We start from the raw sequence: 26201 nt of genomic DNA on the forward strand, positions 1-26201 counted from the left end.
CACATGAAGAATTCAATGCCCCGAGTGAGGCTTAAACCCACATCGGTGAGGGGCAAGTGATTTGAATTCAGAACCTTAACCACCTCCTAAACAGTCATGGTTTAACCCTTATCATTGCTGGACTCTATTGATTCTGCCTTTGCAACCAGTGTAGACCATTATCAGCCTGCACATCCATGTATTCTGATCATGATTTGCATTGTTCACCATTCAGTCAGTATCTTCTTGGTAAGCACACCTTTTAACAGTTAATGGTACTGTCCAAATTGAAAGATAGACAAGTTCATTATGGAAATTTAATAGGGTAAGGGTTAAAGTCAGCAAATGTATGTTCTCTATGATAATTTGATAAAAGACCTTGTGTCTGAAAACATTCATCCTCCACCTCTGATTTATAAGACAAAGTTGGTAGTTACTTGTTGAAAACAGGTTTATACTGGTACAGAATCCAGGAACACTGGTAAGGTTAAATACCCGCCATTACATAACTGAAATACTGTTGAAAAACACTGTTAAACCTAAAACATAATGCACAAAAAATCAGCGTTATTGTTTCACCTCTTGGCATATTATATTTATTCTTGCCATACAGAACTGATACCTTGTGTGTAGTTGGTAACTATGCTTAGTTTACTTTTTACAGGCAGAGATATTGCAGACTGGCCCTTACAAGAGGGCAAAAAGATTTCCGTTCTGATGTGCCTCACATTGTGTTCAAGAAACCAGGCAATGTGCTCATGTTGTGTGCCTCCTGAATCTTCAAATTGAACCTTCATGTTTACCTATATATTTGTCTTGAACATGAAATGCATGTGTTTGCGCTTTATGATTTTCAGTAACAGATTGGAAGAGTACATTAGCAAAGTCAGTTGACAAAGTCCAGCATTTAAAATTGTTGTTTGATATTGCCTATTTTGATTATAAACCAATACAAAAAGTATTAATTTACTAAGCATTAACTGACTGTGTCAACGAGGGATATTGTTATTACTAGACACAAACATTTCTAACAGCTAAAAGTGTAAGCCACCAAGATTCAGGCCAGTACCAGGGTTAACTCTCCTTCATGAAGGGATTCATTATTACTTGGCAGAGATCTTCCCCAAAGTAAGACTGTTTGTTTGGGTCCAAGACCTTTGCCTGTACAAAGGTCAAGGTCAGTTGCAAAGTTTAAAAGTTTATGAGGCATGAATGATGTCCCCATATACCTTTATCTTTCATTTAGGGATTTGGTATTACTTGGCACAAATTTTCTTCATAGTGAGACAGTTACCCTGACAGGTACAAAGGTCAAGGTCTATTGCAGAGGTCAAAAGTTTATGAGTCATGATTGATGCCCCCTCCATACCTTTGTATTTCATGAAGGAATTTGGTATTACTTGGCACAATTTTTCCCAATAGCAAGACAGTATGTTTGGGGCCAAGACCTTGGTCTGTACTTCAAAGAGCAAGGTCAGTTGCAGAGGTCAAAAGTTTATGGAGGCTGTTTTGTGTCCAGCTCTGTACTCCAAAAGGGAATTTTATTGTAAACTAACATAATGAAATGTGAATAATATTATGCAAAGTTCAGAGTCAATTTTAGCCCCATGATTTCAAATAAAAGAATTAATAAAAAGAAATTATTTGCCATTCCAAGCATTGCCAAAATAAACATCCAAATGTTAATATTTTTAGAGCCAGTGCAGAGGTTACACTGTCCAGTCCATAACTTTGACACCCATAAATAGCATTTGATGTCCGTAATAATATAAAATAATAGGTAATATCAATAGTGAATTTTCTTTAATATAATATTCTCTTTATGTGTACAAAAAGGTACTAAAGACTTGTGTCATTTTATTGCTGTCTGACTTGATTTCCGGTCTGCTTTTCATATGCCGTCTGCTTCTAGTCAGTGTCTATGTCCATTTCTTTATAGTGTGTTCCTGTTGATCTTTCAGCCTCGATATAGATAACCGTATTTATATGGATTTGGATTTGCTAGTTTGTTGGTCTTAACATAGTCACATGATATATGTTAAAAGGTCTAATATTGTTGGTTGGATGAAAAACATGGAAACAAACTTCACACACCTGGGAAAGATGTCCATGGTGGTGCTGCAGACTGTTGACAACAGCGGGTCAGAATTGCATGTACTAATCATAAATTTTTTATATGTCCTAGGAAAGAGCAAAGAGGAACCTTTGTCCCTTTTCTGCAGAAATAAATTTTTATCATTAATGTTAGTTTAGACGTAGTGTAAGTTTACTCTATGAGATTTGTCGGTTTTCACTGATTGGCTGTTCCTTGTTATTTCAAATTAAGAACGGACAACTACAACAGTAATGCCAACATGGGCTTTTAGAACCACTACTTGGTGGCCAACAACAACAACAGTTATGTTTGACTATGGTGAGAAATTTTAAGATTCTATATAAGCTGAGTGTATGATTTTCCTTCTGAATCTTAGATATAATAAACAGTGAAACACCGCTCACTCTAGTGCCGATGGCTTGAGCATCAGGCTGATTCAAGCAATTCTTCTTGTCACTGGCAGTTTTTCTGATATTGTCTATTTTTGGATTGCTCATTAGGGAGAGCGCAGGTCAATTATAGTGGGGTGGTGATTGTGATCCTCGGAAGAGGTGAATGTTCTCCGTGACGATTTGTGGGGAAGTTGGCATTTACTTGTGGAGAACAGGTTTATCTGGGTTCAAAAGCCAGGAACACTGGTTAGGTTAACTGCCCTCCGTTACATAACTGAAATACTGTTGAAAAACGGTGCAAAACCAAAAACAAATAAAGAAACATGTTTGGATCGCTCAAAACCATAGATAACTGGGAGCATTTTGAGCAGCCCTTTACAACCGAGTGAGAAGTGTTTTACTTTAGTTACATATAGATTTGTATAACAGACCCAGATCAACAGACACCAATATAATAATAAATTATAGCTGGTAGGAGAGGAAAAACAGAATGCAAATGCAACTTTGGTGACGTGTGCTTTTTACACTATGATATAAAGGGCCACTAACATATAGAGTATGTTGAATAAAGCATACACAGTTCAAGGCTCAAAAATTAGTGTTCCACAATTACTCCCCAATGCCAAATTGTAGAATGATACCTATGGTCTGCGTGTCCCTTACTGGGTGGAGTTATGACTTCATTCAAATTGGCGGCCATTGCAATGGGTTTATTTTACTTGATACCAGAAATATGTTTGTTGCGTTTATACAGAAGATCATACTGACATTTCAACTGCTAACGTTCAGTTAAAGAAAATGATAAACATTAGAAGTTATTTTGTGAAAAGAAAAATATTAATCAGTTAAAAGTAAGTGTTGGATTTGAAACAGAAAATTCAGGTGTTTTTGTTTAGAAAATGATTTATAATATATTTATAACAAATCATAAATTTCAGAAAACAAACACAAATGGCATTGCCTTTTGGTGGCCAGTAGCAAATAACTATACCCTCTTATTTGAAGCTACATCTGATATTGGTATTCAATTCGGCAAACTGAGGTCTACCAAATTACATTAACACCTCCGTTTCAAGCTGAACTTATTTTCTGTATACACTTAAACAAAACCTGTTATGTAGTGAACTCCAATCACCCTACCATTAAGCAAGTTGTTCCAACTAGTGGTCAACTGGGTATAAAATATTGCAAAAATAAGGGAAAAATCACTTATCAATATAATATTGTCATCAAAAGTATCACAGTAAATATTAATAGGTTATTAGATTTGTATCGAGAAATATGCATGATTTCTGCAGCGGAAATATTTCGCAACTTTAGGAGGGCAACATTCTGTGAAAGAACGATTGCATATTTCTCGATTCAGATCTAATAATCTTTTTATTACGTACGTATCTGCACTTAAAATTATGATATAAATGATTTAAATTTGTTATAAAGCCCGATTGAAATTGAAAATATCATCATTAAAGACCTTTTAAATGCAACCGCATACATGAATGAAATTGACGTCACGAAATTAATGACGTCACCGGCACCCGATATGAAATTTGAACGTCAATATGAAAAAATGTTGACTTTTCAGGTTCCATTGAAACTGAACAGAGTTTTGAAATGAGTATGTAATAATCTGCAATATCACTTGTACTGCGATAGCTCTGTCAGCATATCAGTACTAGAATTGCAATCAAAATAAGCCAAAATAGTCCATTTTTTGTCACCTTTAACTTAAGATGGGTACAAGTAGCGTTGAAATTCATGTCTAATTCAAGATAGGTGTAGGTAGTTTTGAAAGTCACTTCTATTGCAAAATAGGTCTATTAGGTAGTTTTGAAAGTTACTTCTAATGCAAGATAGGTAGTAGTTTTGAAACATATACCATAATTGCAATTTAGCTTGGTTTATATTAAATATCATGTTTAGAACACAAGGAGAGCTGTGTGAATTAGGTAAAGCATCTCTTAAAGGAACAAGAGATAACTCAGCATATAGAAGTAGAAAATGAAAACAGTGTTGTTTGTTAGCACACTCCTAATGAATAACAGAAAAGTTCATGTGATTCAACTATAAACATGTATGCAGAAAACTTCTAAAAAGGATGGGTGCTATAAATTGTTCACAGGTAGTTAGTTTTGCTTTTTGTATGTCCAGAACACAAGTCACCTCTCTTTGTACAGCAAACTTTATCGAAGGAATTTGATATTAGGTACTTTCACCTGACCAGGACTAATGTGCTACAGTGGATGCTAAACCAGCAGAGGGGTGTTTCCTTGCTAGTGGGGAATAAGATTATTGACAGTTTTAGTTGTTTTAGGACTACCTGAAGAAGCAGCTGTTGAAGTTCCCAATAAAATACATAGCAGCAGTGCTCACAATGAAAAACTTAAGGGTGGTAAGTTAGCATGACCTTATATCCCGTAGCAGTAAGAAATTGTGTTGAAGTAGTTTGGTCGAGTAATGAATTTCCATGTTGTAAATCAGTTTGGTTGAGTATGGAATTTCCATTTTGTAAAGTAGTTTGGTGGAGTATGGAATTTCCATGTTGCAATGTAGTTTGGTGGAGTATGGAATTTCCATGCATGTTGTAAAGTAGTTTGGTCAAGTATGGAATTTCCATTTTGTAAAGTAGTTTGTGGGAGTATGGAATTTCCATGTTGTAAAGTAGTTTGGTTGAGTATGCAATTTCCATGTTGTAAAGTAGTTTGGTTGAGTATGGAATTTCCATGTTGTAAAGTAGTTTGTGGGAGTATGGAATTTCCATGTTGCAATTTTAAGTAGTTTGGTGGAGTATGGAATTTCCATGCATGTTGTAAAGTAGTTTGTGGTTTCCATGTTGTAAAGTAGTTTGTGGGAGTATGGAATTTCCATGTTGTAAAGTAGTTTGGAGTATGGAATTTCCATGTTGTAAAGTAGTTTGGTCGAGTAGGGAATTTCCATGTTGTAAAGTGGTTTGAGCATGAAATTTACTTGATGACACCTGGTTTATTGTTCAACAGTAAGGCTTAACCATGGATTGCATGGATTTTACTTCTTTTAATTCAAGAAGTATTTTTCCTGTGCAGTTACCACTCAATAACCTTGGACCTGCTGGCAGCAAGTGGTTTTGCCTTTGCGGCCAGTGCAGACCAAGATCAGCCTGTACGTTCTTGGTCTGCACTGATGGCAGAGGCATAATCACTTGCCACCAGCAGGCTAAAGGTTAAGTTAATTTACAGTTGATTTTATTCACAAAAATTAAATTCAGATGTTAACCTAACTTCAGGGGAGTGAAAATTCGTGACATTTTTTTGTGGATTTGATTTTTTTAAAGTGTCCAAATAACCAGGCCCCGTGTTCACAAAACATTTTCAGTCTCAGCTGAGTTTGATAATGAAACTTTATTTGTCATTTATATCTAAATAGCATGTTCTAAACTAAATTTCAAGTTAATAAAAAATTTCAAATGACTTTTCAGTAGTGATGGTCACTTTCAGTTGGAATTAAGTCTTGAAGTTTTAGTAAAATTGATATTAAAATTTCAAACTCAACTCAATTGAGACCGAAAAATGTTTTGTGAACATGGGGCCAGATAATAATCATTTATTTAATGCTCAATGTATTCATGTACCTTTTGAACCTTGCTTTGCTACATTTTAATGTATTTTTAATGAGTTTTTGTGATCGCTCGATGTCCGGCATCTGTCTGTAGTCTGTCAACATTTAGCTTGTGTATGCGATAGAGGCTGTATTTTTCAACTGATCTTCATGAAATTTCAGAATGATTACCTTGATGAAATCTAGGCTAAGTTCGAAAATGGGTCATCTGGGGTCAAAAACTAGGTCACTAGGTCAAATCAAAGAAAAACCTTGTGTATGTGATAGAGGCTGTATTTTTCAACTGATCTTCATGAAATTTTGTCAGAGTGATTACCTTGATGAAATCTAGGCCAGGTTCGAAAATGGGTCATCTTGGGGCAAAAACTAGGTCGCTAGGTTAAATCAAAGAAAAACCTCGTGTATGCAATAGAGGCTGTATTTTTCAATTGATCTTCATGTATTTTGGTCAGAATGCTTGCCTTGATAAAATTTAGCTCAAATTCAAATATGGGTAATCTGGGGTCAAAAGCTAGGTCACTAGGTGAAATCAAATAAAAACCCTGTGTATGCAATAGGGGCTGCATTTTACACTGGATATTCATAAAATTTAGTCAGAATGATTGCCTTGATGAAGTTGAGGTCAAGTTAGAATATGGGACATCTGTGTTCAAAAACTAGGTCAAATCAAAGAAAAACCTTGTGTATGCTATAGAGACTGTATTTTTCACTTGATCTTCATGAAATTTGGTCAGAATGATAGCCTTGATGAAATTAAGGTCAGATTTGAATATGGGTCATCTGTGGTCAAAAACTAGGTCGAATCAAAGAAAAACCTTGTGTATGCTATAGAGACTGTATTTTTCACTTGATCTTCATGAAATTTGGTCAGAATGATAGCCTTGATGAAATTAAGGTCAGATTTGAATAAGGGTCATCTGGGGTCAAAAACTAGGTCGCTAGGACAAATCAAAGAAAAATGTTTTGTATGTAATAGAGGCTGTATTTTACAATTGAGGTTGATGAAATTTAGTCAGAATGATTGCCTTGATGAAATCTAGGTCAAGTTCGAATGTAGGTCATCTTGGCTCAAAAACTAGGTCACTAGGTCAAATTGAAGAAGATACTTGTTTACACTTAAGAGACCACATTTTTGGTCCAATCTTAATGAAAATTGGTCAGAATATTTGTTTCCATGAAATCACTAGGTCAAACATGTTTACACAGTGAGTGTTATGGTGTGTTTCTCAGGTGAGCGACTTAGGGCCATCTTGGTCCTCTTGTTTTTCTGATTTGCCACACATTTGTTTACTTCTATTTTACAGTTTTTAAATAAAATTTACAAAAAGTCCAAGAGTGCCCCAAAAAAATGGTAGAAGTGATCATGTGATGTTTTGAATTTAATTTTCACTAAAGCTTATAAAGTGTTCTTGACCTTGTGTAATGAAAGTTTTTTTTATATTTTTTTTTCAGTTTTGTGAATAATTTTAATGTTCCTGAATATTCATGAAAGTTCATCAATATTCATTGTACTTCATATCAACTTAATCTGGACAGAGTTCACATTACAGTTCTTTAGATTGACAGCTGTTCACATTGATTATTCCACACCATTACAAAATTATCACATTGGACTTACTTATCAAATTAGAATTCATTACAGTACTCCTCGTTTAATTGGATAAACAGTGTTGTACTTATAAAATAGACTGGCCCAGTTTATAGGTTGGTCAGGGCTACAGATATGCGATATGTATTGTATTTTGTCATTATTTTTGTGCATGGATCCCCTTCAGTTTGGAACCGTCCATGTTTACAAACGTGTTTGTTTATTTTATGAGGAGTAGATTGATCACATAGAAAATTGATCACATTCATCACACTTGACTTAGTTTTACTACATGAAAGATTTGTCACATTGAACTAGACTGAAAATTTATCACTTTTAAAAAATATTTGTTAATATATTGAAATTTTATTCATCTTTTTTATCTGCTACACACTATTCAGCTATTGAAGATTGCATACCATTTTTTTTTCTGCTACACCTTATTCAGCTATTGAAGATTTGCATGCCATTTTTTATCTGTTTTATGGTATCAGCTGAGACAGATGTTCATTTCTTTCCCTCCCCCCAACCCCCACAACCCCCCTTCCTTGCAAAATGCCTTCAAAGACAAGCATCAACTTCACACACTACATCTTATTAGATATCAAGTCATCTCTAAATCTTTCTACTACATACAGATGTGCTTTTGTCTTGTATTGAACCTTTTTACAACATAAAAATGTGTTTTCTCTTTTCAGAGTAAAATGTCTCTTTTACCAAATAAGGTTTGGTTTATTTCAGTAGTCATTGTCTTTCGTTTTTGGAAATTCTTATTTTGTAACATAGATTTATCATGTTTCTGTTAAAAGAGTTAATTGTAGTAATTAAATGTTTAATTAGAATTTATTTATAAATTGATATGTTTAAAAAGTTTAATGTTAAAGTTAAATGATACAAGTAGTTAAATGATTATTTTTATTAACATTTGCATATGCAGTGGTTTTAAGTATACAGAATTCAAATCACTTTTTTTAGCTCACCTGAGCACGAAGTGTTCAAGGTGAGCTTTTGTGATCGCCCTGTGTCCGTCGTCCGTCAGTCGTCTGATCTTGGCCTAATCTTAATGAAACTTGGTCAGAATGTTACCCTCATAAAAATCTTGGACCAGTTCAATATTGGGTCATCTGGGATCAAAAACTAGGTCATCAGGTCAAATCAAAGGAAAAGCTTGTTAACACTCTAGAGGTCACAATTTTGGCCCAATCCTAATGAAACTTGGTCAGAATGTTACCCTTAATAAAATCTTGGATGAGTTCGATATTGGGTCATCTGGGGTCAAAAACTAGGTCACTGGGTCAGATCAAAGGAAAAGCTTGTTAACACTCTAGAGGTCACAATTTTGACCGGATCTTAATGAATCTTGGTCAGAATGTTACCCTCAATAAAATCTTGGATGAATTCGATATTGGGTCATCTGGGCTCAAAAACTAGGTCACCAGGTCAAATCAAAGGAAAAGCTTGTTAACACTGTATAGTCCACATTTATGACTATATCTTCATGAAACTTTGTCAGAATGTTACTCATGATGATCTCAAAGTCTAGTTTGAACCTGGGTTATGTAGGGTCAAAAACTAGGTCACCAGGTCAAATCAAAGGAAAAGCTAGTTAACACTCTAGAGGCCACATTTATGACCATATCTTAATGAAACTTGGTCAGAATGTTAGTCTTGATGATCTATAGTCATGTATAAATCTGGGTCAGGTGGGGTCAAAAACTAGGTCACTGGGTCAAATCAAAGGAAAAGCTTGTTAACACTCTAGAGGCCACATTTATGACTGTATCTTCAAGAACCTTAGTCAGAATGTTAATCTTGATGATCTTTGGGTCAAGTTTGAATCTGGGTCATGTGGGGTCAAAAACTAGGTCACTGGGTCAAATCAAAGGAAAAGCTTGTTAACACTCTAGAGGCCACATTTATGACTGTATCTTCATGATACTTAGTCAGAATGTTAATCTTGATGATTTTAGGTCAATTTCGAATCTGAGTCATATGGGGTCAAAAACTAGGTCACCAGGTCAAATCAAAGGAAAAGTTAGTTAACACTTTAGAGGCCATATTTATGATCATATCTTAATGAAACTATCTTGATGATCTTTAGGTCAATAGGTCAGGTGAGCGATACAGGGCCTTCATGGCCCTCTTGTATTGAGTTAATAATTATAATGATATAATTTACAATTGTTTTAAATCTATGCCATAATTCCATGTGCAAAGATGACAGTATTTCATATCTTCATGTCTTTGATCAAATAATTATGAAATGTTCAGAACTGAACATTAAGTTTTTAAACCTAAAATATTTGGGTATATTTGTCATACTTATGTGAGTTTTTTAAAAAATTACCCAAAGATATTGAAATATGAAACATACATAACAATACAGAATAATTGAGCCATGCCATGAGAAAACCAACATAGTGCATTTGCCACCAGCATGGATCCAGATCAGCCTGCGCATCCATGCAGTCTGGTCAGGATCCGTGCTGTTTGCTAACAGTTTCTCTAATTGTAGTAGGGTTTGAAAGCAAACAGCATGGATCCTGACCAGACTGCGCGGATGTGCAGGCTGGTCTGGATCCATGCTGGTCGCAAACGCACTATGTTGGTTTTCTCATGGCGCCGCTCATATATTCATTGCCAAACTCAGTTTTGAAGGACATGTGTGAACGAGTCATCTCTCAGATGGAATTGAAGTGATCACAAATTTGAGGGATAGGTGCAATAATTTAGTAAACCACATCACCCCAATAAAGGACATTCTTCAATGAAATTGATACCGTTTATGATATTAAGCCACTCATTTGCATATTTTAAGAAAAGGCAAAGTCACGCATATATTAAGAAAAGGCAATTCTGGTTTTGGTATGAACTTACCTACATATTTTTTTTTTTTCGGCTTTTAAACATCCTTGAATAGTGCCAATCAATTTTTGACAAGGTGTGAAGTACGATTTCATTTAGCATTTTAGTGATTGGTAAATTTTGCAATTTATTGCACCTAGCCTTCCAGTATGTTTTATATCACCTATCTAACTGATGCGTTTCTCCAATTGTAGATGGAGGAACAGAAGACGATAATGCTGAAGGCGCCGAGTTACCGATGGAAGAAGAGGAGCAAGTTAGACAAGACTTTCCAGAAACTTGGCTTTGGGATATTGAAATGACAGAGTATGGAAATCTGTTCCTGTTTGCAGGGCTTTTCAACCATATATGACAGAGGCCAATAATTGGCCTTTTTTTAATTGAAATAAGTTTTTTTTCCCCCTTTTATGGCAGAGTAACTTCCAGATAAGTATAAAAAAAAAAAAAATCAGATATTTCTTCCTCTGTAAAACGCGCCCGGTAATCTACAGAACCATAACATCACCAGATAAATCATAAACACCGAATAAACTGCAGCATTTCAGTTGTAATTTATGCTCGCGAAACATTTTGTGGGAACAAATTGAAATGTTCTTGAATCATTAATCGATTTATGCAGACTATTTCCAGGAAAACTTCCATATATGTATGAAAACACTAGCAGAACACGATAATGGTGGTACTGAACCACTGCAATGTCATCATGTATAAAATTTAGATAACCGGAAGTAAATAGTTGGTCGCTGCATGGAAAATCTTGTATGTCTGTAATTATTGTTCAATCGTGCATTGAATAGCATTCGCTGATTTTTCATTTGCAGTTATATTAGAAAAATATGCAAGATTTGCTTACCTGTGTCTAAGTTTTCATACAAGAACCATCATAACTGGAAATCACAGCAGAAGCATTTCCATACATAACCGACTGTTATGATTCTGGCTATTACTGGCCGTGTATAAGACATGTTTTGCAGAAGGAAAAAAGTGTAGGTTTTAATAAAATGCGCTTTTCCAAAAATAAGCATTTATCACTTACGAATTTGAAAGGCCAAGACCTATTCCCAATTAAGTGATGAAGTGCCAAATTAGTTAATAGACTTTTAGAATATGTTTACATTGATGTAATAAGCTAGTTTGTTTTATCGTGCAGGTTCATGTTATGTATATAGTTTCTACGTTGACTGTCCATTTGTTCCAATACACGTCCTGCCTTATAGTTTTAAATAAGATTTGACCCAAGTAATTACACAGAATGTTGTGCATATCTTCAGGACATACATAACACATACCGTGACTTGTTAAGGAGTTACAGCCCTTTGAAATTTAACAGATTCTTGTGAAATTAATTGGATAGTACTTACTAAATGAAATATTTGCCTGAATAGATTTTCCTTCAGTTTTCTAGGCTGGCAGGTCTGCGAAAATATCATTTGATTTGAATCTGTGCATTTCTTGCAAAACACACTGGAGTTTCTAGTGTTTGCACAAGTACTGGAAAACTGACCCATCTAAAGGCCGAGGTGTAAGATGATGCTTGCTGTAAATGACCTTGTAACAAACTACATTAATGTAGATTTGTGTGTTAGTTTTTACTTTTTATGTAAAACTGGATAACAATGTATCCCTATTGTTTTTTGGGGGGTCAGTAGATCAAAGTCCAGGCTTTTGAAGGTAACACATTGACTAAGTACCACATTAGGAAAATCCCTATTGATTTGGGGATCAGTGGCTCACAGGCCAAGGTTATGGAGATAAAACCCCCCATCCTTATTTGTTTCTTTTTTTTAACCTTTATGTTTGGATCTTTTTATTGTATGTTAGTATCTCTCAGTTAAATCTGTCACCCCCAACTTTCCCCCCTGCACATACTCAGTTCTTTACCCCTAAATTTTAAAGAAAATTCTTTTTATGCCCCCGAAGGGAGGCATATAGTTTTTGAACCGTCTGTCGGTCTGTCAGTCTGTCCGCAATTTTCGTGTCTGGTCCATATCTTTGTCATCGATGGATGGATTTTCAAATAACTTGGCATGAATGTGTACCACAGTAAGACGACGTGTCGCACGCAAGACCCAGGTCCGTAGCTCAAAGGTCAAGGTCACACTTAGACGTTAAAGGTCATTTTTCATGTAGTGCATTCGTGTCCGGTCCATATCTTTGTCATCCATGGATGGATTTTCAAATAACTTGGCATGAATGTGTACCACAGTAAGACGACGTGTCGCGCGCAAGACCCAGGTCCGTAGCTCAAAGGTCAAGGTCACACTTAGACGTTAAAGGTCATATTTCATGATAGTGCATTGATGGGCGTGTCCGGTCCATATCTTTGTCATTCATGCATGGATTTTAAAATTATTGGGCATGAATGTGTACCACAGTAAGACGACGTGTCGCGTGCAAGACCCAGGTCTGTAGGTCAAAGGTCCTAAACTCTAACATCGGCCATAACTATTCATTCAAAGTGCCATCGGGGGCATGTGTCATCCTATGGAGACAGCTCTTGTTTTCGTATCTGTTTCTTGATACTGTATCTTAAGTGGTTAAGGTCTGTGACTTCAAATCACTTGCCCGGCATCAGTGTGGGCTCAAACCTCACTTAGGGTGTTGAATTCTTCATTTGAGCAAGCCCTTCAGGAAGGTCGGTGGTTCTACCCAGGTGCTCGCCCATGATGAAATAATGCAAGAGGGCCACCTGAGATCTTCTTCTGACATCAAAGCTGGAAAGTCGCCATATGACCTATAATTGTGTCGGTGTGATGTTAAACCCAACAAAACGAACAAACAATAATAAGCATCCCTCATCCACATCCACTTCCCCTCCCTCATCCACATCCACTTCCCCTCCCTCATCCACATCGACTTCCCCTCCCTCATCCACATCCCCTTCCCCTCCCTCATCCACATCCACTTCCCCTTCCTCCAACCCCACAACATCCCCCAAACCCCGCCCACATCTGCTTACAAACAAGAGCTCTTGTTGGTCTTTCCAAGACATATTTTTTTATTATGCTCAATTAGCTGTTGCTTGAAGCAATTTCATTTATTTTGTGGGGTTTTTTTTATTCAAAGTTCAAATAGAGTAAATTGTGTGTGTTTCCAGCATATTTTTTTATCTATGTTGTTTAGTGATAATGGAAACTTGATACTTACAAGAGAAGTACCCGACACCATTACTAAGTGGCAGGTCAGTGCTTTTGGAGTCAACGAACAAAATGGGCTGTCAGTTTCTGAGACAAAAGAGGTTGGTATTAGATGTACTTAAAAATCAGAAATTTTTTGCTTATGATATATTTTTTGCTTAGTATTTGCAAAACCAGATACAGAAGTGTTTGGGTTTTTTTTAGCTCACCTGAGCATTGCTCAGGGTGAGCTATTGTGATCACGCTGTGTCCGTCGTGCGTGTGTGCATCCGTCTGTCGTCAACAATTGTGTTTGAAATTTTGATGAAACTTGGCATGGATGTTCCTTGGATGGTCCTCTACCAAAATTGTTCAACGGTTCCGCTTGGTTGCACATAGGGCCGCTAGAGCTAAAAATAGAAAAATCTTCAAACAACATCTCCTCCTAAACCTATGGTCCAATTTTGAAATAATTTCACACGAATGGTCCTTATGTCACCCTCTACCAAGATTGTTCAAATTATATTGATTTGTCAAAAAACATGGCCGCCAGAGGGCATGGTCACTTTTCCCTATATGTATGTAGTGGAAACTTTAAAAATCTTCTTGTGTGAAACTGCTGGCCCGATTTTAAAATAATTTTACACAAATGGTCCTTGTGTGACCCTCTACCAAGACTGTTCAAATTATTTTAATTCGTCAAAAAACATGGCCGCTAGAGGGCATGGTCACTTTTCCCTATATGTATATAGTGGAAACTTTAAAAATCTTGTGTGAAACTGCTGACCCAATTTTAAAATAATATTACACAAATGGTCCTTGTGTGACCCTCTAGGCCTTACCAAATTAAAAAGTTGTTCATTGGATTTGCCGCCTGTATATTTTCAGAAACACAAAAAAAATATTATTTGGCTTGCACTCGCCGCATTAAAAAAAATCAAGCCAAAATTTATTGGTGCGCGACTTTTTATGGACGTAACAGCGTACAAATACTTATAATTCCAGTCAGTTTGGCAAACTTTTGAAGAAAATGGCGTAACTGCATAAAGGGGAAATAACTTTAATGCAACTAAATATGAGTATTATGATATATTATAGACGATGTGTGCGTAGTATGTATTTATTATGCCCCCCTTTGAAAAAGGAGGGGTATATTGTTTTGCAGATGTCGGTAGGTAGGTCGGTCGGTCTGTCGGTCGGTCGGTCGGAATGTAGACCTATCCGTTTCCGGATGATAACTCAAGAACGCTTGGGCCTAGGATCATGAAAGTTGATAGGGAGGTTGGTCATCACCAGTAGATGACCCCTATTGATTTTGAGGTCTGTATGTCAAAGGTCAAGGTCACAGTGACCCTGAATAGTAAAACGGTTTCCGGATGATAACTCAAGAACACTTGGGCCTAGGATCATGAAAGTTGATAGGGAGGTTGGTCATGACCAGCAGATGACCCCTATTGATTTTGAGGTCAGTATGTTAAAGGTCAAGGTCACAGTGACCCTGAATAGTAAAACGGTTTCCAGATGGTAACTCAAGAACACTTGGGCCTAGGATCATGAAAGTTGATAGGGAGGTTGGTAATGACCAGCAGATGACCCCTATTGATTTTGAGGTCAGTATGTTAAAGGTCAAGGTCACAGTGACCCTGAACAATAAAACGGTTTCCGGATGATAACTCAAGAACACTTGGGCCTAGGATCATGAAAGTTGATAGGGGGGTTGGTAATGACCAGCAGATGAACCCTATTGATTTTGAGGTCAGTATGTTAAAGGTCAAGGTCACAGTGACCCTGAACAGTAAAACAGTTTCCGGATGATAACTCAAGAACGCTTAGGCCTAGGGTCACGAAAGTTGATAGGGAGGTTGGTCATGACCAGCAGGTGACCCCTATTGATTTTAAGGTCAGTATGTCAAAGGTCAAGGTCACAGTGACCAGGAACAGTAAAATGGTTTCCAGGCAATAACTCAAGAACGCTTGGGCCTAATATCAGGAAAATTGATAGTTAGGTTGGCCATGACCAGCAGATGACCCTTATTCATTTTGAGGTCATTAGGTCAAAGGTCAAGGTCACATTGGCCAGGAACAGTTAAATGGTTTCTGATCTTCTTGTCCAAAACCGTAGGGCCTAGGGCTTTGATATTTGGTATGTAGCAAAATCTAGTGGTCCTCTACCAAGATTGTTCAGATTATTTCCCTGGGGTCAAAAATGGCCCCACCCCTAGGGTCACAAAAAAACTTTGAAAAACCTCTTGTCCAAAACCACAGGGCCTAGGGCTTTGATATTTTGTATATGACATCATCTAGTGATCCTCTACTAAGATTATTCAAAGTATTCCCCTAGGGTCAAATATGGCTCCGCCCTGGGGGTCATATGGTTTACATATACTTATATAGGGAAAAACTTTGAAAATCTTCTTGTCCAAACCGCAAAGTCTATGGCTTTGGTATTTTGTAATGTAGCATCATTTAGTGGTTCTCTACCAAGTTTGTTCAAGTTATCCCTCTCGGGTCAAATATGGCCCTGCCTCAGAGGTCAAATGGTTCATATAGACTTATATAGGGAAAAACTTAGAATCTTCATGTCCATAACTTACATCATTCAAATTTGGACCACATGTATAGTTTTGAGTGGCAAGATGAACCTTGACATGAGTTGACCTTGATCTTGACCTAGTGACCTACTTTCACATTTTTGTACCTACAGCCTTCAAATTTGGACCCATGCATAGGTTTGTATACTGAAAAAAACTTTGACCTTGTTATTGACCTAGTGACCTACTTTCACATTTTTGAAGGTACAGGTTTCAGATTTGGACTACATGCATAGTTTTTTGTTCCAAAATAAAATTTGACCTTGATTTTGACCTAGTGACCTAGTTTCACATTTCTCAAGCTACAGCCTTCAAATTTGAACCACAAGCGTACTTTTGTGTACTGAAATGAATTTTGATCTTGAGATTGACCTAGTGACCTACTTTCACATTTCTGAAGGTACAGGCTTCAAATTTGGACCACTTGCATAGTTTTGTGTTCCGAAATAAAATTTGACCTTGATTTTGACCTAGTGACCTACTTTCACATTTCTCAAGCTACAGCCTTCAAATTTGAACCACATGCATAGTTTTGTGTACCGAAATGAACTTTGATCTTAAGATTGACCTAGTGACCTACTTTCACATTTTTGAAGGTACAGGCTTCAAATTTGGACTGCATGCATATTTTTGTGTTCTGAATTGAAATTTTACATTGATTTTTATCTATTACCTACTTTCACATTTCTCAAGCTACAGCCTCCAAATTTGAAGCATATGCATAGTTCTGTTTACCGAAATGAACTTTACCTTGAAATTGATCTAGTGACCTGCTTTCACATTTCTCAAGCCACCGCTTTCAAATTTGGACCACATACACATTGTTTTGTACATAAGTGAAATTTGACCTTGATTTTGACCTTGAGCTAGTCTTGAAATTTGGAACATTCAAAAATGGTTCAGTGGCTGGCGCCAAGATTAATCTGTAATCTCTTGTTAGGTTAATAGGTTAAAGGTCAAGGTCAGATTAAACCAGAATGGTAGTACTTTTGTTTACAGTGAGCATATAATTTCTGTTCCTTGTGCAATTACTAAATGCATCAAGGGGGGCATTTTGTGTTCGACGAGCTCTTGTTGTGATTAAAGTCCATTTTAGAACAATCTGGGACTGGAATTATAAGCATTTGTACGCTGTTACTTCCATAAAAAGTAGCGCACTAACAAATTTTTTTCAATGGGGTGAGTGCAAGCCAAAAACAAAAAAATAAATATCTTTTTTGTGTTTCTGAAAATACACAAGCGGCAAATCCGATGAACAACTTTTTAATTTGGTGAGGCTCACTAAGAGCAGTATCTTTAACATTTCAAACTGTGACCAGAGCACAATTTACATATTTTCCTTTTGGAAATAGTTAGGAAAATGGTCATAGCTATTCAAGTCTTGTAATCTTGAGACTGCACCTCCTGTTAGATCACAAGATTTTTTTACACCTAAGTTCATTTGAATTGGTATGCATTAGCAGTATATAGCTTCATCTACCAACTATTGTTGAAAGACCAATGCCAGTATTTAGAGCACTAGTGTTTTATATGAGTAAATACTTAAATCTTAACAGAGAGTTATATATAGTCACATTAAGAAGGGGGCCTCCTTGATCAAGTGCTTAAGGTTGCTGACTTGGAATCACTTGCCCCTCACCAATGTGGGTTCAAGTCTCATTTGAGGCTTCGAATTCTCAATGTTAGGAAGCCATCCAGCTGGATAAGGGAAAGTAGGTGGTTCTACCCAGGTGCCCACCTATGATGATATAATGCATCAAGGGGCACCTAGGTCTTCCTGCACCATCAAAGCTGGAAATTCACTATTATGATTGTGTCGGTGCATTATTAAACCTAACAACAAAAAAAAAACCTTCAAAAAGAGTTGTATTGGAGGATGTTTCACATAGATTTTTTCTAAATACTACGAAATATGTTTTCAGGTAACTGTTTTCCAAGACTTCTTTATTTCGATGAATCTGCCATACTCAGTTGTCAGGACTGAAAAAGTGAATATTGATATGCTGGTCTTCAACTACCTTGATGAAGAGTTAGAAGTAAGTACCTTCCAATTTAAATCTAGCTTTTAAGTGATTTTTACTTTTGATACATGTGCTATGCTGTAGATTGGATATGTATTCCCGATGGTTTTATTTTGGCTTATACTGGCAAATCACGTTACGTGCAAATTCAAAATATTTGTGTTCCGGTCATAACATAACTGAAATACTGTTGAAAAACAGCGTTAAACCCGAACCAAACAAAAACAAACAAAATATTTGTGAATATAGATCTGCACACAAACAGTCCATAATTTCGTGAATTCTTAATACCGCAGATGAGGTGTTAACCATAAAATCGCAAAATAAAGTCTACTTGAAAATTGTGCAATCTATGGTAATCCTTTTAGTAATATCCGCACTGTGAACTGTAAAATTTCTGAACACTGAAACTTAGTTTATAATATCTCATATATTACATCACTCTTTTTATGTATACTGTTAAATCATTAAATTTCGTGGGCATGAAATTTCGTGGTTTTGGTAAAAACGGCAATTTCGTGGGGATATGAATTCGTGGATATCAACTTTTGAACATAAAATGATGGGAATTTTACTTATTCATTGGGAATAAATTTCGTGGATTAACTCAAACACGAAATCCATGAAAATTAGTCCCCCACGAATATTAATGATTTCACAGTATATAACAAAAGATATTTGATTCAAACTGAAATTTTGATTGATTATGTCCCCTCCCCCCACTTTTAAAAGTCAGAACCAGATTAGAAGCTTGGCAGTGTAAAGTGTGCGGCCAGATGGATAGGTTCAAACTCACCAAGTCCAACACAACTATTTTCAGCCTTGTCAATTGAATGAATATAAAAGTTGAAATATAGGGGCATAACTTTGTATAAATGCAAAGTAGAATGATGAAACCTGTACAGTGCATGTCAGATCATCACACTGAGCAAGTGTGTGAGGTTTCTATCCATTCCCACTGAATACTGAAATACTAGCTTACATACAAAAACTTAAGCAAAAACTGCCAAGTTGAAAAGCGCGGTGTAATTTTGTAAAAATGCAAAGTAGGGTTATGAAACCTGTGTACTCCATGTCAGATCATCATAGTGAACAAGTGTATGAAGTTTCAATCCAGTCCTGTTAATGGATACTTAGATACCAGCATACAAACAAAAACTTAACCAAACTTTACTAAGTTGAAAAGGGGCTTAAAAAAGCAGAGTTATGAGTCCTGTCCAGTGTGAGTCAGTTTATCACAGTGAATAAGTGTGCAGAGTTTCATTCTATTTCCTAATAGTGATTACTGATATACCAGCTTATATATAAAAACTTTACAGAATGTGGACACAGGATCAATGATCAGCTTAACATTTTTGTGACCCCTCCACCCAAACAAAATTGGTTCTTAGAAAGTTTGACCTAGGATTATGAAACATTATAGGAATATTATTCAGCTTCTGGAGTTTTGTTTGAGATTTCTTTAAGTCAGACCAGAGTTATTGTCCTTGACTTAGTCAGAAAAAAATGACATAAAAGCTTGTGCCACATGTATCTCAAAAAGTGTTTGATCTAGGATTATAAAACATTACAGGAATATCATTCAACATGTAAAGTTGTGCACCTGTGGTTTTGTTTGAGATTTCACTCAGCCAGACCAAAGTTAAGGCCCTTGACGTAGTCAGAATTATGCAGAAAAGTGCATAAAAGTTTGTGTTGCATTCAGTTATGTTAGCTTGTTAATCTGAAGTTGTACCTAATCCCCTGTACCCTTGCCCCCATCTGTCCCTCCCAGGTAAGTTCTGCCTCAGTGCTTTGAACCCTTATACATTTTAATTTATCAATACTAAGAGTAGAAAGAATGCCAAGAACCATAACTCTTCTTCATGCATATTGTCTCCTGTGCATAATGTGTTTGGATAAAAGTCTCTTTTAGAAATGTCAAATCTGTTTGACCTTTGGTACTTATTCTTAAAGGCCCTATTTGTTGTTGCTTAAAATATGCTGCACATATAATGCCATTGGAATTTACTATATATTATTCCTTCTTGTTTGTTATAAATGTATATAATATAGTTTACCTGTTACAGGTTGAAGTTGAACTGGATCAGAGTCCAAATTACACTATTGCAGGTGGCTCAAAATTCAAAAGAGCTCTTACTGTAAGTATTACAACAATAGTTTATTTTCTGGGATATAATTAATGCAATGTGGTACAATGATAGACTGCATTGAGAGGAAGTCTGGGGCACAGTTATAATACCTGTGTCTGTTGTAACTTATATACTTATACCCTCTGTACGACAAAGTTGTAAGAGGGGTATACTGGTTTCAGGTTGTCTGTCTGTCCGTCTGTTTCTGTCCTTAGACACAATCTTGTGTGTACCAACTCTCCTCATCCCCTTGACACATTTTAATGAAACTTTACACAAGTGATCAGGAACAACAGTAGTTGTGCATGGTGCATGTTAGGTTCTTTCAAAAAATTATTCTTTAGAGTTATGGGACTTTGTTTTTAGCAAGAGTCTCATCAGAGACACTTGCTTTAGTTAGGCTAAATCCGAAGACACTCGATGAAAGCCTTTAGATATGAACCACCAAATTCGCATGAAGAAAGTAGTCCTTGGTTAACAAAAAGAAAGCAGCGGTAAGCATTTGCGATATCAGCTGGAAAATGGATTTGAAGTGATATTACTTATGCATTAGAAATCACCTAAGAGAAATTCGCTGTTATAATATTGTAATTACAGAATTAAAAAAATTGTCTTCCTACGTGACAGCAACCTTCAACGAATGGAATCATGCCTATCATGCATGAACTGTATGGGACAGTGCTTATTGATTAGAGGCTTCCACTGGAATTATCTGCGCTTATCAGTAACTGTTGTGTACTGTTTAAACCTTCATTGTTTATGTTCATGGTATTGATATGATACAGAAATCTGTTAGACTGTGTTATTTCCTTTGTCTTAAAGACTTACTTTATTTACGGCTGAAATAGGAGTCTAAGAAATCTGTACGCTTGTAATTGGTTTGTTAAGTGGCAGGCAATGTTTTTGAGTAAATGCATGAATCAAATTTCCTAGCTCCATACATATAGGCGGCCGGGTCTAAAATCTTACCTGATGTAACAGAAGTCAGAAAAAAATTTCCTTTCAAAAACAATATTCCGGGATTCCATTTCAGAAGCGTCTCCAGGATTTTGACAAACCACTGGAAGCAAGTTGTTGAGATTTTAATTATTGAGTAGTCGTCTTGTTGTTATTATTGTACAGTTAGTATAATGGTTGATTTTGTCGGATAGCTTTTATGTTAATCTGATTTTTTTGTAAGTTTGTATTTACGAGTGATCACGTCTTGGTCATGGTCTTGCGCATCAGTGGTAATAATTGTCAGCATTCAACAGTTAGACATCATGGACTAAAGTTAGATATTGATATCTCCTTTAACTGCATTCAGCGGAGCCCACCTCTGTTACTCACTCCGATGACATACACTTGGCCATTGACCTGTTTACGTGAGAAAGTTGTCGCAAGTCGTGACTCACACTACTGGTTCTTACTAAAAGTCTTTTGAAATCTGGCATGAAACCAACAAAACAAAGAGGGTTTTTGAATGTATCTGATTTTAATGGTGGTACTTAATAGGCCGGTATTACTGAGCGTATACATTTGTCCAACTGACATCCATGATCTGCAATGAGCCCCTTGCTGTCAGCACTTTCAGTGCTTTGATTGTTATTATACTATATACATAGAGTCTATATACATACAGGGTCAAAATGCAGTGTACTGTGTCAGTGCATGCAGGGGATACATTCATCACATTCAGTGATAGCTCTAGTATTTATCTGTTTTGTAAGCTTGTAAATCTGGACCAAAGATTTAGGGTAAGTTGTTATCCGAGGCCGACTGTCAGATATCCATTGTCCACAATTTAGGTAACCATTTCCTTTGAAATTACTGGTCTAAATTAAACCAAACTTGGTTCTGTTGTCAATTTTCTGAAGCTAAAGTAATTTACTTATTCACTGTTTAAACCAACATTTCTAGAAAATATTATACAAATCTCTATCTAATATGTTTGTATTATATTTTCATTTTAAAACATTGTCATAAATTCTGTTTATAGATTCCTGCAGGAACCTCCAATGTAGCAAGTGCTAAGGTTGAATTTACAAAAATTGGAGATATACCACTGAAAGCAACAGCTAGAAACGTACGAGGAAATGGTAACCAGAACAACAATGTAGATATTGTAATTAGAGAGCTGATAGTTAAGGTAAGCCAGACCTTTCTTTTAGTGATCATATTTAACCTTTAGCCGGCTAAACTTCTAAAATGGACTGGTCTATCATTCAATTTGGGCAGTACCATTTATTATTCGAAGGGGTGTTCACTGAAAATTTACTGACTGAATAGTGAACAGTGCAGATCAAGATGAGCATGCAAGGATGTGCAGTCTCATCTTGGTCTGCACCGGTCGCAAAGGCAGAATCACTTGCCGCCAGTAGGGTAAAGGCTAACTTTTTGTTTGTGCCAAGTTCATCTCACATTGATCCAGCTGTTGATGTGTGCTTCTCATTTATAAGTCCGTCGTTTATATGACTGAAAAATTGTTGAAAAAGACGTTAAACCCGAACACACACACATTTATAGGTATTTTGCCTTTTTAGAAAGACATGATGAAAAATCATTTTATTACAAGTACTTGCCACAGGTATTTGAAATATATACCAACCATATAAAAAAAAGTCATGAGCAACTAATGAAACGGGTGAGAGGCATTATGCCTACCGGCCTTAGCAAGATGATTCTGCTGGATTTTACTATGAAAAATAGCTAGAAGTCCAGACAGGAAGTGAATGTCTTCCAGCTTCTCCTTTCATCACAAATATAAAGGCTGTCACAAAACACAGTAAAACACAAAAGGTAATTGACTTCTTTAAAAGTGACCTATAGAAATTGGTTTTTCAAAGCTGAATGTTTTTCTCCATAATCCACTGCCATCATTAATGAAGTATTCAGTTGTGCAGAAAGAAACACAAGTGAAGAATAAGTGTTCAGTGAGGCATAAGGGAACAATGTTGCTCCCAATCTGTCTTTCATCTGGCTCAAAATACCAAGCCTGTTAATTATCTGTATTCTTAGCAAGAAAATTACAGTCAAACTTTGTTCACTCTGACTGGACAGGACCAGCAAAATTATTTCAATTTATCAATAGTTCAAGCCAATATGAACAGTATACTTTATATAAGGGTTTAGGATGGGGGACTGACAATGTGTTCTAGGAAACAGTGATGTTAAGTTAAGGCGGGGAAAGACCATGTGTTCGAGGAAACAGTGGTGTTAAAATTATCTAAGTTTAGATTGGGAAAGACCATGTGTTCGAAGAAACAGTGGTGTTAAAATTATCTACGTTTAGACTGGGAAAGACCATGTGTTCAAGGAAACAGTGGTGCTAAAATTATCTAAGTTTAGACTGGGAAAGACCATGTGTTCGAAGAAACAGTGGTGTTAAAATTATCTACGTTTAGACTGGGAAAGACCATGTGTTCGAGGAAACAGTGGTGTTAAATTATCTAAGTTCAAGCGAACCTGTACCAATTTTGTTCTTTAAGTGGTTTAGGCTGCCAATTTATCTGTTGCATGATCAGTTTACTACAAATGTTCTGCTCCCTGCCTAGTATGTATTGCACTGATGTTTGAAATGTGTCTCTCACAGGCACATAGCTGGGCATACACACTGATGCACATGTGTGCATTTTATTAGCTCACCTGTCACAAAGTGACAAGGTGAGCTTTTGTGATCGTGCGGTGTCCGTCGTCCGTGCGTCCGTAAACTTCATGGGATCTTTATGAAAGTTGGTCAGAATGTTCATCTTGATGATATCTAGGTCAAGTTCGAAACTGGGTCACGTGCCGTCAAAAACTAGGTCAGTAGGTCTAAAAATAGAAAAACCTTGTGACCTCTCTAGAGGCCATATATTTCACAAGATCTTCATGACATTTGGTCAGAATGTTCACCTTGATGATTTCTAGGGCAAGTTTGAAACTGGGTCACGTGCCTTCAAAAACTAGGTCAGTAGGTCTAAAAATAGAAAAACCTTGTGACCTCTCTAGAGGCCAAATATTTCACAAGATCTTCATGAAAATTGGTCAGAACGTTCACCTTGATGATATCTAGGTCAAGTTCGAAACTGGGTCACGTGCCATCAAAAACTAGGTCAGTAGTTCAAATAATAAAAAAAACCTTGTGACCTCTCTAAAGGCCATATTTTTCATGGGAACTGTATGAAAATTGGTCTGAATGTTCATCTTGATGATATCTAGGTCAAGATCGAAACTGGGTCATGTGCGGTCAAAAACTAGGTCAGTAGGTCTAAAAATAGAAAAACCTTGTGACCTCTCTAGAGGCCATATATTTCATGAGATCTTCATGAAAATTGGTCAGAATGTTCACCTTGATGATATCTAGGTCAAATTTGAAAGTGGGTCACGTGCCTTCAAAAACTAGGTCAGTAGGTCAAATAATAGAAAAACCTTGTGACCTCTCTAGAGGCCATATTTTTAATGGGATCTGTATGAAAGTTGGTCTGAATGTTCATCTTGATGATATCTAGGTCAAGTTCGAAAGTGGGTCACGTGCCATCAAAAACTAGGTCAGTAGGTCAAATAATAGAAAAACCTTGTGACCTCTCTAAAGGCCATATTTTCCATGGGATCTGTATGAAAATTGGACTGAATGTTCATCTTGATGATATCTAGGTCAAATTCGAAACAGGGTCATGTGCGGTCCAAAACTAGGTCAGTAGGTCTAAAAATAGAAAAACCTTGTGACCTCTCTAGAGGCCATACTTGTGAATGGATCTCCATAAAAATTGGTCAGAATGTTCACCTTGATGATATCTAGGTCAAGTTTGAAACTGGGTCATGTGCCTTAAAAAACTAGGTCAGTAGGTCAAACAATAAAAAAACCTTGTGACCTCTCTAGAGGCCATACTTTTCATGGGATCTGTATGAAATTTGGTCTGAATGTTCATCTTGATGATATCTAGGTCAAGTTTGAAACTGGGTCAACTGCAGTCAAAAACTAGGTCAGTAGGTCTAAAATTATTAAAATCTTTTGACCTCTCTAGAGGCCATATTTTTCAATGGATCTTCATGAAAATTGATCTGAATATTCACCTTGATGATATCTAGGTCAGTTTTGAAACTGGGTCACGTGCGGTCAAAAACTAGGCCAGTAGGTATAAAAATAGAAAAACCTTGTGACCTCTGTAGAGGCCATATTTTTCATGAGATCTTCATGAAAATTAGTGAGAATGTTCACCTTGATGATATCTAGATAAAGTTCAGAACAGGGTCACGTACCTTCGAAAACTAGGTCAATAGGTCAAATAATAGAAAAACCTTGTGACCTCTCTAGAGACCATATTTTTCAATGGATCTTCATGAAAATTGGTCAGAATTTTTATCTTGATAATATCTAGGTCAAGTTCAAAACTGGGTCACATGAGCTCAAAAGCTAGGTCACTATGTCAAATAATAGAAAAAACGACGTCATACTCAAAACTGGGTCATGTGGGAAGAGGTGAGTGATTCAGGACCATCATGGTCCTCCTGTTTTCAGAAGTGAAAAATAAAAAAGAGCTTCTTTTTTTAACAAAAAATGCAATAAAAAACTATACCTATGGGTGGGGGTGGGGGTTAGGAGTAAGGAGACTTAACTCTGACTAATGTGCAAAATATCAAATCAATAGCAATCCTAATACAGTTTGAAATATCCAGATTTTAATGTTGGAGAATATTATTATGTCTTAAGAAGTGCAATGTTTATCTAAGATCTGTTTGTTTATTTGGTTTAAACATATTTTATTCGTCTATATACAGCTACATGAAAACATATTGAACACAACAAAAATGAAAAGGATTAAGCTGAAAGCAAATTAATGCTTATTGAAGCTTTTTCCAAAGCATAC

General features: G+C 36.4%; 1 protein-coding gene across 1 annotated transcript in view; it reads left to right on the forward strand.

Moving 5' to 3' along the window:
* The window catches only part of LOC123549763 (alpha-1-macroglobulin-like), a 644650-nt gene that overhangs the window by 539965 nt on the left and 78484 nt on the right, over positions 1–26201 (forward strand). Inside the window, exons 22-27 of the mRNA XM_053546604.1 lie at positions 2306–2392; positions 10708–10819; positions 13637–13751; positions 18143–18256; positions 20311–20382; positions 22352–22501. Coding sequence (XP_053402579.1) covers positions 2306–2392; positions 10708–10819; positions 13637–13751; positions 18143–18256; positions 20311–20382; positions 22352–22501 — 650 coding nt within the window. The remainder of the gene's footprint in view (positions 1–2305; positions 2393–10707; positions 10820–13636; positions 13752–18142; positions 18257–20310; positions 20383–22351; positions 22502–26201) is intronic.

Source organism: Mercenaria mercenaria, chromosome 6, assembly GCF_021730395.1.
Source record: "Mercenaria mercenaria strain notata chromosome 6, MADL_Memer_1, whole genome shotgun sequence".
Classification (NCBI taxonomy): domain Eukaryota; kingdom Metazoa; phylum Mollusca; class Bivalvia; order Venerida; family Veneridae; genus Mercenaria; species Mercenaria mercenaria.